Raw genomic sequence first — 13594 nt, 5'->3', positions numbered from 1 at the left:
AAAACCATTACAGAAATAATGATAAAGGATAAGAAACAAAAACAGAATCAATAGAACTAAGGAAATCAAATTAGAATACATAAAGATATGCCTAGCTACAAATAGTGCTGTTTGTTAAACACAGTAGACACGATCGATTGCCGTCTTGCAGAGGACTCCACACAGAGATTTACTATTAAACAGCGTCTAAAAAGAAAGCGCCCACGGCAGACAACTAAATTGTGTTTTGCACATGCTCATTTGCATACCTGCAACCTTGGAAAAGCGTTTAGTTCTTGACTGTCATGAATTCCCTTAAAAAACTATTTTTTACCCATTGAAAACTTTTTTGAAATGTAATATATTGTTTAAAGTGAAGTCCAGATATTTGGGAAAGCAAATTTCAATGTGAACATGTTTCGGCAGTGATTTTTTATTTTGTTAGACGTGCTTCTAGGACGTCTGCTTTTTTAGACTTATTCCTGTATTGTGCCTAGTTAGTAAATTCGCTTTCGAGTCTACTTGTTAGACTTTCTTTTGTAAATGTCTTTGCCGTCTAAAAGTAGACAGACGCTAATGAAACTGGACTTTATTCCACAGAAATGTGTCTATGCACATTAGTAAATCAGGGCCAGAATGTCCAACTAGAAGGAGGCCTTAGTGCAAACCTAGGATGCACAATAGCAATCACCAGTAGGCCTGGGGTCACCTCAAAGTCAGCCATGAATTGTTTGAGCCCATGTATAGGCAACAGAAGTACTGTTAATGGAATGTAAGAGAGAAAAAAGATTATTTACATTCAAAAGAAGATAATATATTCCAAATGGTTAGCTCTCTACCAAAATACTTTTTTTAAATCTTACTACAGAACAGAAATCCAGAAACTTTATTCAGGAGGACATGCACCTTACCACTCTTCAACAGGTTATGATACAAGTAAGTACATTTTCCATTGCTTTAAAAAAAGTATGTTAAATCAACATCCAATTTGCAGAACAACTGGTAAAAAAATTGTACACTGGCCTATTCACATTATTCATAAAGTTGATAAATGTGTGTTAATGCAATGCTTTATCGTGAATTGCTGTGTTAAGGCAGTCCATTCATTTTTAAGAGACTGGCATTGCAAAATGGACGTGATTCTTTAAAAAAAAAAAAAAGGTTCTAATCAAAACTCAGATCAATTTACAGTGTAGCACTTTAATATTAATATTTTTGTATATGTATTAGAATACAGCAAATAGATAAAACTACATAAAATTTCCAGTATGTCATCTCAGTGAATGCTGCATATTCCAGTGCTGCCTTCCTGCAACCCAAAGCCAAAGGCAGTTTGGATCCTACACCACCATATTGGATTTGGGAGCAGACTGTGACTTCTTTATGACTTACAGCCAGCTCTTATTGTGCATGTGTAAGGCATGGACAGTAAGAAGACTAGTTCTGTATCCACCTGAGACATGTGACATGTATCCCAGGAGGCTGCACATGTGGGGAGGGACAGGGCAGAATGAGCAGACATCACCCTTACTTAGGTTTGGAATAAGGCATTGGTGGAAGTACCGGTTAGAAAAGGTAGATTGTTTGTCTATGGAAATATGTAACCTGCTATCTATGGAAACATGTTCACATTCTGGCCTGTTGTCTTTTATTTTTAAATATATGTTATATGAGAAGTAAACTTGACCTGTCTTAAAATGTGTTACGGTAACAACAATGCTGAATCACAGGCACTTTGTTAGGCTGTCCATACATGAGTCATTTTTTTTGTTCAACAAGTGGGTTGAATAAAAGAAAATTACTTCATTCTCTCATCTACACATTTATCCTCCTGCTGAGCAGTTGTATTCTGGGGAGATTTCCACTCCATCAGAATACACTGATTAGTACTGCTGTCTATAGCCAGCAGTGCTAATTGAGAGAAAATTTGCCAACAGGTTGGTTGTACACAAGTCAATCAATAGGTCAACTTGTGTACAACCAGCCTGCTCATACACGGATTGAAATTTGTCCATTTCCTGCTGAACCAGCTGAATTTCAATCCATGTATGGCTTGCTTTATTTTTCAATATTTCAGCCTCCAGATCGATCCCCCTGTTCTTGTGGGGCCCCTGGTACCCTAAGCCCAAGATTTGTGGGGCATTCTGCTCAAGTTGAAGTTAAACTTGAAGTTCCTTAAAGTGTAACATTTCCCCATGTTTTGTCTCTTTAAAGTGGTTCTAAAGATAAGTCATTTGTTACCTTACAGCATTCCCTGCAATAAGGTAAAAATTGTCCCACTGGTTATATCCTACCCCCCCTCCCCTCCCCCACCTCCCTAAATAATTACCTGAGTCCTTTCTCATTACAGCACTCTGCCCGAGAACAGTGTCTCTCTCCGTACTCTCTCTCCTCCCAGGACAGGACAGTGAGAAAAATGGGAGCCATTGGTTCCTGCTGCTGTCAATCAAATCCTGTGAGGAGGGAGCAGGGGGTGGGACTGAGCCACGCTGTGTGTGGCTATAGATGCACACAGCCTGGCTCAGGAGTGATCCTGCAGATGTGCACCCATAGGAAGTGACTTTCTATCATGGCGTACCTAGAAGAGAAGGAGCCTAGAGCAGTAGGGGACCCCAGAAGAAGACATTTGTGGATGTTCTGTGCAATACCATTGGAGACAGCATGTAAATTCAACATATGAATAAGTTATAACTGGTACTGCACTGTTGCTGTGTGCACAAATGAAATACAAAAACTGGTATCAAAACCTCACAGCAATTACTCAAAACAGTGTCTGTGAAAATCACAAATAAACAAAAAATTATTTATTTATTACAGGTACATATATAGTGCCGTCAATTTATACTTATATTGTACATTCACATCAGTCCCTAACCCTCAAGGAGTTGACAATCTAAAGTCTCTAACTCACATACTTCACAAATACTAGGGCCAATTTAGACAGGAGACAATTAACCTACCAGTATGTCTTTGGAGTGTAGGAGGAAGCCACCGTACCCAGAGGAAACCCACGCAGAGAGAACATGCAACCTCCAGGCATAAATATAAAATAAAAATATCATTCACATGCATAAGTGTCCATAAAATTTCCCAGTGTCTTCACTCTGCTACACATCACTCTTCATAGTCAATGCACGAATGATAGAAACAGTGTCTCTACCGATTTCAATCAAGGAACTGATCCCGCAATCCCAGTGCTGCAAAGGGTAAATTCTTCACAATCTGTGAAAACACCCACCACATTACTATCGATGTGCTCTTACCTTAATTCTTTGACCCATAAGCAAATATAAGTCAAATATAGGTCTTGACTGCACTGCAACGTCCCTCTGCTGACATAGATGCCACCATAGTGTAGTCATTTAAATCACCAGTAAATTTATTACAAAATGCTCTACGTTTAAAATAGGTTAAAACCGCATTTCTATTACAAATAAGCATGCTATTTGAGTGTGAAATGTGTCAACAATTTGTACTATACTGTCTGTATTGCTTGTCTGACTGTGAAGATATTAAAGAATTTGTTTTGCTTTAGTTCTGTGGTGCTGTGCAGCCACTTACTCTTTTGTTCAGTTTGTACCGTGGCGAGCCGAGCTGGGCACCCACACGGAACGATAGTTATGTGTTTCATCTGAGCGGTATATACACTTTATTTGGATGCTTGAAACCACATTGTATGTAAGGCTCACACTCAGGATCTGACAGCTCTCCCGCCACTCTTCCAGTCTCAGCATCACCTAGTAGCTAGTGATACTGTGGTTGGGATTACTACACTATGGTGGCATCTATGTCGGCTCAGAGTTAACTTTGCAGAGGGAAGTTGAGGTGCACTAGAAATGTAAAGGCACAGTAACCCTCAGAATTGAAGTGGGCTAGTGAAACATCTTGTGGACCTGTGGAGTGGAGGAATTACATATTAACTCCTGATTAGGGACAGCGCCTTTTCTTTTCCAAAACAAGAATCAGTGTGCAATACATGCATTAAGAGGCCCCTGGTTGTTTTGCTCATTCAAGGCACAAGGGTCAACAATTTTTTTACCTACATTTGCTTATAGGTCAAAGAATTTAGGTTGAACACATCCGTAGTAACATGGTGGGTGTTTTCACAGAGTGTGAAGAATTTATCCTTTGCAGCACTGGGTTTGGGGGATCAGTTACTTGATTTTGAATTGGTAGAGGCACTTTTTCTATCATACAGTGCATCCAGAAAGTATTCACAGAGCTTAACTTTTGCCACATTTTGCTATGTTACAGCATTATTCCAAAATGGATTAAATTAATTTTTTTCCTCAACATTCTACAACAATACCCATAATGACAACATGAAAGAAGTTTGTTTTGAAATCTTTGAAATTTATTTAAAAAAAAACGAAAAAAAAACACATGTACAAAAGTATTCACAGCCTTTGCCATGACTCTCAAAATTGAGATCTGTGCATCCTGTTTCCACTTATCATCCTTGAGATGTTTCCACAACTTGATTGGAGTCCACCTGTGGGAAATTCAGTTGATTGGACATGATTAGGAAAGGCATAAACTTGTCTATATAAGGTCCCACAGTTAACAGTGCATGTCAGAGCACAAACCAAGCCACGAAGTCCAAGGAATTCGTCCTTAGACCTCTGAGACAGGATTGTATCAAGGCATAGATCTGGGGAAGGGTAAAGAAACATTTCTGCAGCATTGAAAGTCCCATTGAGCACAGTGGCCTCCATCATCGATAAATGGAAGAAGTTTAGAACCACCAGAAATCTTCCTAGAGCCAAAATGAGTGATCGAGGGAGAAGGGCCTTAGCTAACAAAGCACCTGAGGGTCACTCTGAAAGATCTCCAGCATTTCTCTGTGGAGAGAGGAGAACCTTCCAGAAGAACAACCATCTCTGCAGCACTCCACCAATCAGGTAGAGTGGACAGATGGAAGCAACTCCTCAGTAAAAGGCAAATAGCAGCCCGCCTGGACTTGGAGTTTGCCAAAAGGCACCTAAGGGACTCTCAGACCATGAGAAACAAAACTCTCTGGTCTGATGAAACAAAGAATGAATTATTTGGCCTGAATACCAAGTGTCATGTCTGGCCAATACCATCTCTACAGTGAAGCATGGTGGTGGCAGCATCATGCTGTGGGGATGTTTTTCAGCGGCAGGAACTGGGAGACTGGATCGAAGGAAAGTTGAATGCAGCAATGTACAGAGACATCCTTGATGAAAACCTGTTCTGGACCTAAGTCTGGGGTGACGGTCCATCTTTAAACAGGACAATGACCCTAAGCCAACAGCCCACATAACAAAGGAGTGGCTATGGGCCAACTCTATGAATGTCCTGGAGTGGCCCAGCCAGAGCCCAGACTTGAACCCGATTTAATATCTCTGGAGAGATCTGAAAATGGCTGTGCACCAACGCTTCCCATCCAACCTGATGGAGCTTGAGAGGTACTGCAAAGAAGAATGGGAGAAATTGCCCAAAAATAGGTGTGCCAAGCTTGTAGCATCATACTCAAAATGACTTGAGGCTGTAATTGGTGCTAAAGGTACTTCAACAAAGTATTGAGCAAAGGCTGTGAATATTTATGTACATGTGTTTTTTTTCGTTTTTTATTTTGGTTAAATTGCAAAGATTTCAAAATGAACTTCTTTCACATTGTCGTTATGGGGTATTGTTTGTAGAATGTTGAGGAAAAAGATGAATTTAATCTATTTTGGAATAAGGCTGTAACATACCAAAATGTGGCAAAATTTAAGCGCTGTGAATACTTTCTGGATGCACTGTACATGCATGAACTATGAAGAGTAACGTGAAGCAGAGTTAAGATACTGGGAATTTTTATGGGCACTTATGCATATGAATTATATTTTTTATTTTTATTTTATTGTTTATTTGTGATTTTCACAGACACAGTTTTAAGTAATTTCTTTGAGGAGTTGATACCAGTTTTTGTATTTGATTTGTGCACACAGCAGCAGCCCAACACCAGTTATAACTTAATATTTATTTAGGTGGAGAAAACACGTAAGTGGTTGCAGCTGCTGACTAATGTGGGATTAGGGTGGCAGTCCATACGTTTCTTTTGTATCACATGTAAGTATAACATGTTTATTATTTTAGAAAAAAATAGCTTTACAACTACTTTAACCACTTGAATACCGGCCTGTAACACTACTTCATTTCTAGAATCATTTTTCAGTGCTCATTGACTGCTGTACCCAAATTAATTTTATATCACTTTTTGAGATAGAGCATTCTTTTGGTGGTATTTGATAACTGCAGGGGTTTTTTTCAAACATAAAAAAGACCAAAAGTAAACAAAAATCCTTTACCTTAATTTCCATGATAAAACATATTAAATACATTTGCCAGCACAATATGAAAACCCCCAAAGTGACCACTTTTCAGAAAGTAGACACCCCATTTTTGGAAATTACATGCTGGTATTGAGGAGCTTAAAACATGGGGCTTGGTAATGGTGCTGTAGAGACAGCATAATATAGGTCATACATAGTGACACAAGGATGAAGGGGTAATGAACATATGTTCAGGATAAGAGAAGGGGTTAAAAAAGGGTGAAAGTGTTAAAAAAAAGATCCCATATTCAGTGAAAATGAATACATGGATCAACAGCAGCTGCTGATGCATTTAATTATTCCCAATTCATAAATCGCTATTTCCTCTACTTTTCCATGGTAGGAAAAAAGGAAGGGATCAACAATGTAAACAGTAGTGTGTTTACATTTGTGATTGCTGAGATTGGTCATCACAGCGATCACATGATACAGAGCTTCTCAGATCTGGTTCATACACAAGCTTCTATTAAAAAATGTACGGTAGTAGTGTAGTGGTTAGAAACATTGCAGGAAAAAAAATCTCATGGTTCTGACAGAAATCCAGCGAGCTTGTAACTCCCTGTGCATCGCATCTGCTGCAATGAAATCTTAAGCAGTGTTTTTAGCTCTGCATAGTTTACCTTTTGAGGAATATAGAACACCTCCTCCCTATGTTATGGAGATAAAAAAAGGGTAAGTGTTCTGTTGTCAAAATTAGGAGCCATCAATACATCTAAGGATTTGTAAGTTGTAATAATACACTGCTCAAAAAAATTAAAGGAACACTTTGAAAGTACATCAGATTTCAAAGGGGAAAAATATCATGATGGATATCTATACTGATATGGACTGGGTAATTAGGAATGTAAGGATGCTCCGTCATCTGATGGAAATAAAAATGATATACCTACAGAGGACTAAATTCAAAGATACTCCCGAAAATCAAAGTGAAAAAATGATGCAGCAGGTTAGTCCATTTTGCTGAAATTTCATTGCAGCAATTCGAAATGGTACTCAGTAGTTTGTATGGCCCCCATGTGTCTGTATACATGCCTGACAATGTTGGGGCATGCTGCTAATGAGATGATGGATGGTGTCCTGGGGTATTTCCTCCCAGATCTGGACCAGGGCATCACTGAGCTCCTGGATCGTCCGAGGTGCAACCTGGCGGTGTTGGATGGACCGGAACATGATATCCTAGAGTTGTTCTATTGGATTTAGGTAAGGCAAGCGTTCTATGGTATCAATTCCTTCATCCTCCAGGAACTGCCTGCATACTGTCGCTACATGAACCCGGCTATTGCCTTGCACCAGAAGGAACCCAGGACCCACTGCACCAGCGTAGGGTCTGACAATGGGTCTAAGGATTTCATCCCGATACCTAATGGCAGTCAGATTGCCACTGTCTAGCCTGTAGAGGTCTGTGCATCTCTCCATGGATATGCATCCCCAGACCATCACTGACCCACCACCAAAACAGTCATGCTGAACAATGTTGCTGGCAGCATAACATTCTCCAAGGCTTCTCCAGACCCTTTCATGTCTGTCACATGTGCTCAGAGTGAACCTGCTCTCACCTGTGAAAAGCACAGGGCACCAGTGGCAGACCTGCCAATTCTGGTGTTAAGTGGCAAATGCCAATTGAGCTCTGTGGTGCCAGGCAGTGATCACAGGGCCCACTAGAGGATGTTGGGCCCTCAGGCCACCCTCATTAAGTCTGTCTCTGATTGTTTGGTCAGAGACATTCACACCAGTAGCCTGCTGGCGATAATTTTGTAGGGCTCTGGCAGTGCTCATTCCGTTCCCCTTTGCACAAAGGAGCAGATACCGGTCCTGCTGATGGGTTAAGGAGCTTCTACGACCCTGTCCAGCTCTCCTAGAGTAACTGCCTGTCTCCTGGAATCTCCTCCATACTCTTGAGACTGTGCTGGGAGACACAGAAAACCTTCTGGCAATGGCACATATTGATGTGCCATCCTGAAGGAGTTGAACTGCCTGTGCAACCTCTGTAGGGTCCAGGTATCACCTCATGTTACCAGTAGTGACACTGGCCCTAGCCAAATGCAAAACTAGTGAAAAACAGTCAGAGAAGATGAGTAGGGAAAAAAATGTCAGTGGCCTCCACCTGTAAAACCATTCCTTTAATTTGTTTGAGCAGTGTATATGTTTGTTCTTGGATTTAGATATTATTTGAATTTCTTCTTAAAGTGGTTCTAAATTCTGCATGTTTTTTTTTTTATCTCAATGCATTCCCTGCATTAAGGTAAGAAATGCTCCACTACCTGCCCACCACCTCCCTGTCCCTAAACATTTACCTGTATCCTCTCCCAATCCATCTCTGTCCCGTCTGCAACACCGCTCCTCTTTCTGGTCTCACAACAGACACAAGCAGCAGCTGGCTTACTGAGGGGCACGCGGAAGAAGAAGGCACGGAGAGCACTGGTGAGGGACTCCAGAAGAGGAGCTAAGGAACCGCTCTGTGTAGTGCATTTGCACTTACAGTAGCAGGTAAGTATAACATATTTTTTATTTTAATGAAAAAAGCCTTTACAATCACTTTAAGTAATATTTCAAGGAGAAAAGAAATTGACAAGTAATGCATGTATATAATATCAATAATGCATATATAAAAATAAAATATATATTTTTTCTTAACAGATATGTCAGACAATTGGGATGGTTCAGGCTCCGACTCTTTTGTAAGATAATTTTATTTTTTACAGTGTAACAATGAATACACAAAATCATTCCTAGTTTAAACATTTTGTCAAACACATGCTCTGTGGAGATATTTGATGGCTGATGAATACATTAATTCTATTATTAGAATCATACAGTACAGGACACAGGACTTGTATTTATAGGCCATGGGTTATATGCAGGATATCTCCAGGTGATTGAACATTGGTGAAAAACATGCCAAAGCCACCCTTAGAGTGCACCCATATAACTTCGCTAATGTGGTTTTGTAGGTAAAACCATGTAATGTGCCCTGGAACAGGTATACACACTTGTATGGATCAAATAAACATATTTTGTATCTGTTTTTAAACAATCACCTATCCTATACTGCTGAAGAATATGAATGCTACTTCAGCGAAACAAGTAGAGTTGCTACTCATTGAACCTCTCATCGCCACTGTTACATCTTGAATCAGTATTATGGATATATATATTTGTTACTTCATAATAGTTATATACAAACAGGATAGATATTTGTGACGTGGTGAGAGGTGCACTGTTAAATGTGTATACATATTGTGATATAATGTAACTAGAAAATTGGGCACTGTAGTATGTGTTTTTGTCATTGATATACAATTGAGATGAGGTACCTTTCTATGAAATAATTGGAATTGAAATGGAATAAGTCCACATACTTTGTACTTGGTATAACTTTGTTGATCAATATAATCATGCCAGACCCCGTTGCTGTATAACATGACTTTTTTGATGAGCAAAACCTTGTAGCTTTGTGTATCAACAAAGCCATGTGCTCACCATAACAGCACTAACATAATAGTTACATGCACAAAAATGTATGTAGAGGCAGAAAAGGCTTCTCTGAAGATATTTCAGGGAACTCCTATATTTTCATATATCTACCTGTTATCGAATTTATGAAATTTAGGTCTGATCTCACTCGACACATAAACTATATTTCCAAAAGTATTGGGATCACCCTTGGATTCAGGAGTTCCAATCACCTTCATGGCCACAGGTGTATAACATCAAGTACCTAGGCATGCAGACTGCTTCTACAAACATTTGTGAAAGAATGGGTTGCTCTCAGGAGCTCAGTGATTTCAAGCATGGTACTGTGATAGGTTGCCACCTGTGCAATAAGTCCATCCATGAAATTTCCTTCCTACTAAATATTCCATGGTCAATTGTTAGTGGTATTGTAACAAAGTGGAAGCAACTTGGAACAGCTACTCAGCCAAGAAGAGGTAGGCCTCATGAAATGACAGCGTGGGGTCAGCGCATGCTGAAGCGCACAGTGTGCAGTCATCAACTGTCTGCAGAATCATTAGGTAAATTCCTCCAAACTTCATGTGGCCTTCAGATTAGCAAAACAACAGTGCATAGAGAGCCTCATGGAATGGGTTTTCATGGCTGTGCAGCTGCATTCAAGCCTTACATCACCAAGCGCAATGCAAAGTGTCAGATGCAGTGGTGTAAAGCATGCTGCCACTGGACTCTAGAGCAGTGGAGACGTGTTCTCTGAAGTGATGAATCACGTTTCTCTGTCTGGCTTTGGAGGTTGCCAGGAGAACGGTACTTGACTGACTGCATTGTGTAAAGTTTGGTGGAGGGGGGGGGGGTTATGGTGTGGGATTGTTTTTCAGGGGTTGGGCTTGGCCCCTTAGTTCCAGTGAAGGGAACTCTTAAGGCGTCAGCATATCAAGACATTTTGGGCAATTTCATGCTCCCAGCTTTGTGGAAACAGTTTGGGGATGGCCCCTACCTGTTCCAACATGACTGCACACTAGTGCACAAAGCAAGGTCCATAAAGACATGGATGAGTGAGTTTTGGCGGAACTTGACTGGCCTGCACAGAGTCCTGACTTCAACTCGATGAATTAGAGCAGAGACTGTGAGCCAGGCCTTCTCATCTGACATCAGTGCCTGATGTCACAAATGCACTTCTGGATGAATGGTCAAATATTCTCATAGACCAGTGGTTACTAAATGGTGGACCGTGGTCTGGAACCAGACTGAGGGACAGTCCCATCCGGACTGCAGCCATGCCACCGCCAGGTGCCCTCCCTCAGGCCCAGGCCCAGACTGGCCATAGGGCACACCGGGCCGCTGGGCTTAAGATGACTGGCCACACAGCAGGAGGTAAGCAGAGACTGCGGTCTGGACAGGGCTAATACAGACTGCGGCCGCCGCTCACCTCCTGCTGGGCAGCTATGCCTGAAGCAGGGCCAACAGGAGGAGCAGGAAGTGCCACTGACACAGAGACACCTTCTTGGTCAGCTGATGCACTGAAGGGACAATGGTGGCTTCTCTTCTTCACCCGCCAGCAGACTGTGACAGCTCTGTAGCGGCGGTGGATAGGGTTGTCTCTGCTGGACAGGCTGTCTTTGTTTGATGAGCTGTCTCTTTGCTGAATGTCTGTCTCTTTGCTGGAGGGTCTGTGTCTTTGCTGAACGAGCTGTCTCTTTGCTGGACAGGTTGTCTCTTTGTTGGAGGGGCTGTCTCTTTGCTGGAGGGGCTGTCTTTGCTAGAGGGGCTGTCTCTGCTGGAGGGGCTGTCTCTTTGCTGGAGGGGCTGTATCATTGCTGGAGGAGCTGTCTTTTTGCTGGATGGGCTGTCTCTTTGCTGGACAGGCTGTCTCTTTACTGGATGAGCTGTCTCTTTGCTGGACGGGCTGTCTCTTTGCTGAACAGCAATGTCTCTTTGCTGGACTGTGCTGTCTCTTTGCCCAGTTGGGTCCAGCAAAGAGACATCCCAATCCAGCAAAAAGACAGCCCAGTCCAAGAAGGGACATCCCCATCCAGCAAAGAGACATCCCTGTTCAGCAAAGAGACACTGTCTTTGCTATATATTTGCTGTGTTGTGTTAGGGGCGCTGTGTTGTGTTATTGGGTGCTGTGTTGTGTTAAGGGGCACTGTGTTGTGTTAAGGGGTACTGTGTTGCGTTAGAGGTGCTGTGTTGTGTTAGAAGATGTTGTGTTTTGTTAAGGGGTGCTGTGTTGTGTTAGAGGTGCTGTGTTGTGTTAGAAGATGTTGTGTTTTGTTAAGGGGCGCCGTGATGTAAAGGGGGAAGTTATGTGAAGGGAAAAGAGGACACTGTAGGACTTCTTTAAAGAGGGGACTGTGATGTAGATGGGACTACAGTGTGAAAGGTATGCTAAAGATCATAATGTACTGTGGGACTATGTTGTGTTATATCGCTAACAAGATTCGGACCTCTGCTGGAAGGAAATTTTGCTGACCGGACTTCTGTAAATTTTAATTCCAAGAGCCCTGCCATAGACACACTCCTAAACCTTGTGGACAGCCTTCCCATAAGAGTTGCAGCTCTTATAGCAGCAAAGGGTGGGCCAACTCAATATTGAACCCTACGGACTAAGACTGGGATGCCATTAACCACTTGCCTACCGGGTACTTATACCCCCTTCTTTACCAGGCCAATTTTCAGCTTTCAGCACTGTCGCACTTTGATTGACAATTGCGCTGTCATGCAAGATTGTACCCATATGAAATTTTTATAATTCTTTCTCACAAATAGAGCTTTCTTTTGGTGGTATTTAATCGCCACTGGGCACTTTACTTTTTGCGCTATAAACAAAAAAATGCAAAACATTTTTAAAAAAAAAAAGTTTCTTTGTTTCTATTATAAAATTTTTCAAACAGGTAATTTTTCTCCTTCACTGATGTGCGTTGATGAGGCAGCACTGATGGGCACTAATAGGTGGCACTGATGGGCACTGATAGGCAGCACTGATGGGCACTGATAGGCAGCACTGATAGGCAGCACTGAGGTGGCATGGATAGGCGGCACTGATAGGCAGCACTAATGAGGTGTCACGGATAGGCGGCACTGATAGGTGGCACTGTCTGGCATCACTGCTGGGCATTGACTGCCGGTACTGCTAGGCATTGACTGGCGCAACTGCTGGGCACTGACTGGCACAACTGCTGGGCACTGCCTGGCAGCACTGCTGGGCTGCACTGATGGGCACCGGTAGGTGGCACTGGTGGACACATGTGGGTGGCACTGGTGGGCACAGGTGGGTGGGCACAGGTGGGTGGCACTGCTGGGCACAGGTAGGTGGCACTTCTGGGCACAGGTGTGTGGCACTGCTGGGTGGCACAGGAGGGTGCACTGCTGGGCACAGGAGGGTGCACTGCTGAGCACAAGTGGGCTCACTGCTGGACACAGGTGGGTGCACTGCTGGGCACAGGTGGGCACACTGCTGGGCACAGGTGGGCAGAACTGGTGGGTGGCACTGCTGGGCACTGATCATCAGGGCACTGATCATCAGTACCCTGATGATCGGTGCCGATCTCTGCTCTGACAACTGCCGGTTCTCGGCAGTACTTTCCACACGCTCTGACAGCGTGAGGAAAGGGCAGCCAAGAACCGGCAATTGCATTTCCCGGTGATCAGCGTGTCATTGGACACGGCTGATCACGTGGTAAAAGGCCACTGTGGTTGGCCTTTTACCACATCACGTGATCAGCTGTGTCCGTAGGACACAGCGATCACGGAGATTGCCGGGTGCGCACCCTGGGGGTGCGCAGGAGAGTGTGTTCTGGGAGGACATCATATGTCGCCCTCCCAGA

The 13594-nt window shown here is 42.6% G+C and overlaps 1 protein-coding gene across 1 annotated transcript in view; it reads left to right on the top strand.

Annotated features, from left to right (window-relative positions):
* Positions 1–13594, top strand: part of LCP2 (lymphocyte cytosolic protein 2) — a 348123-nt gene that overhangs the window by 161927 nt on the left and 172602 nt on the right. Inside the window, exons 5-6 of the mRNA XM_089684306.1 lie at positions 848–915; positions 8955–8995. Coding sequence (XP_089540432.1) covers positions 848–915; positions 8955–8995 — 109 coding nt within the window. The remainder of the gene's footprint in view (positions 1–847; positions 916–8954; positions 8996–13594) is intronic.

Source organism: Staurois parvus, unplaced genomic scaffold (assembly GCF_062004578.1).
Source record: "Staurois parvus isolate SC_StPar_1 unplaced genomic scaffold, SC_StPar_1.0 ptg000343l, whole genome shotgun sequence".
Classification (NCBI taxonomy): domain Eukaryota; kingdom Metazoa; phylum Chordata; class Amphibia; order Anura; family Ranidae; genus Staurois; species Staurois parvus.
Note: the sequence above shows the minus strand (reverse complement) of the source record. Positions and strands in the feature narration are given on the sequence as shown.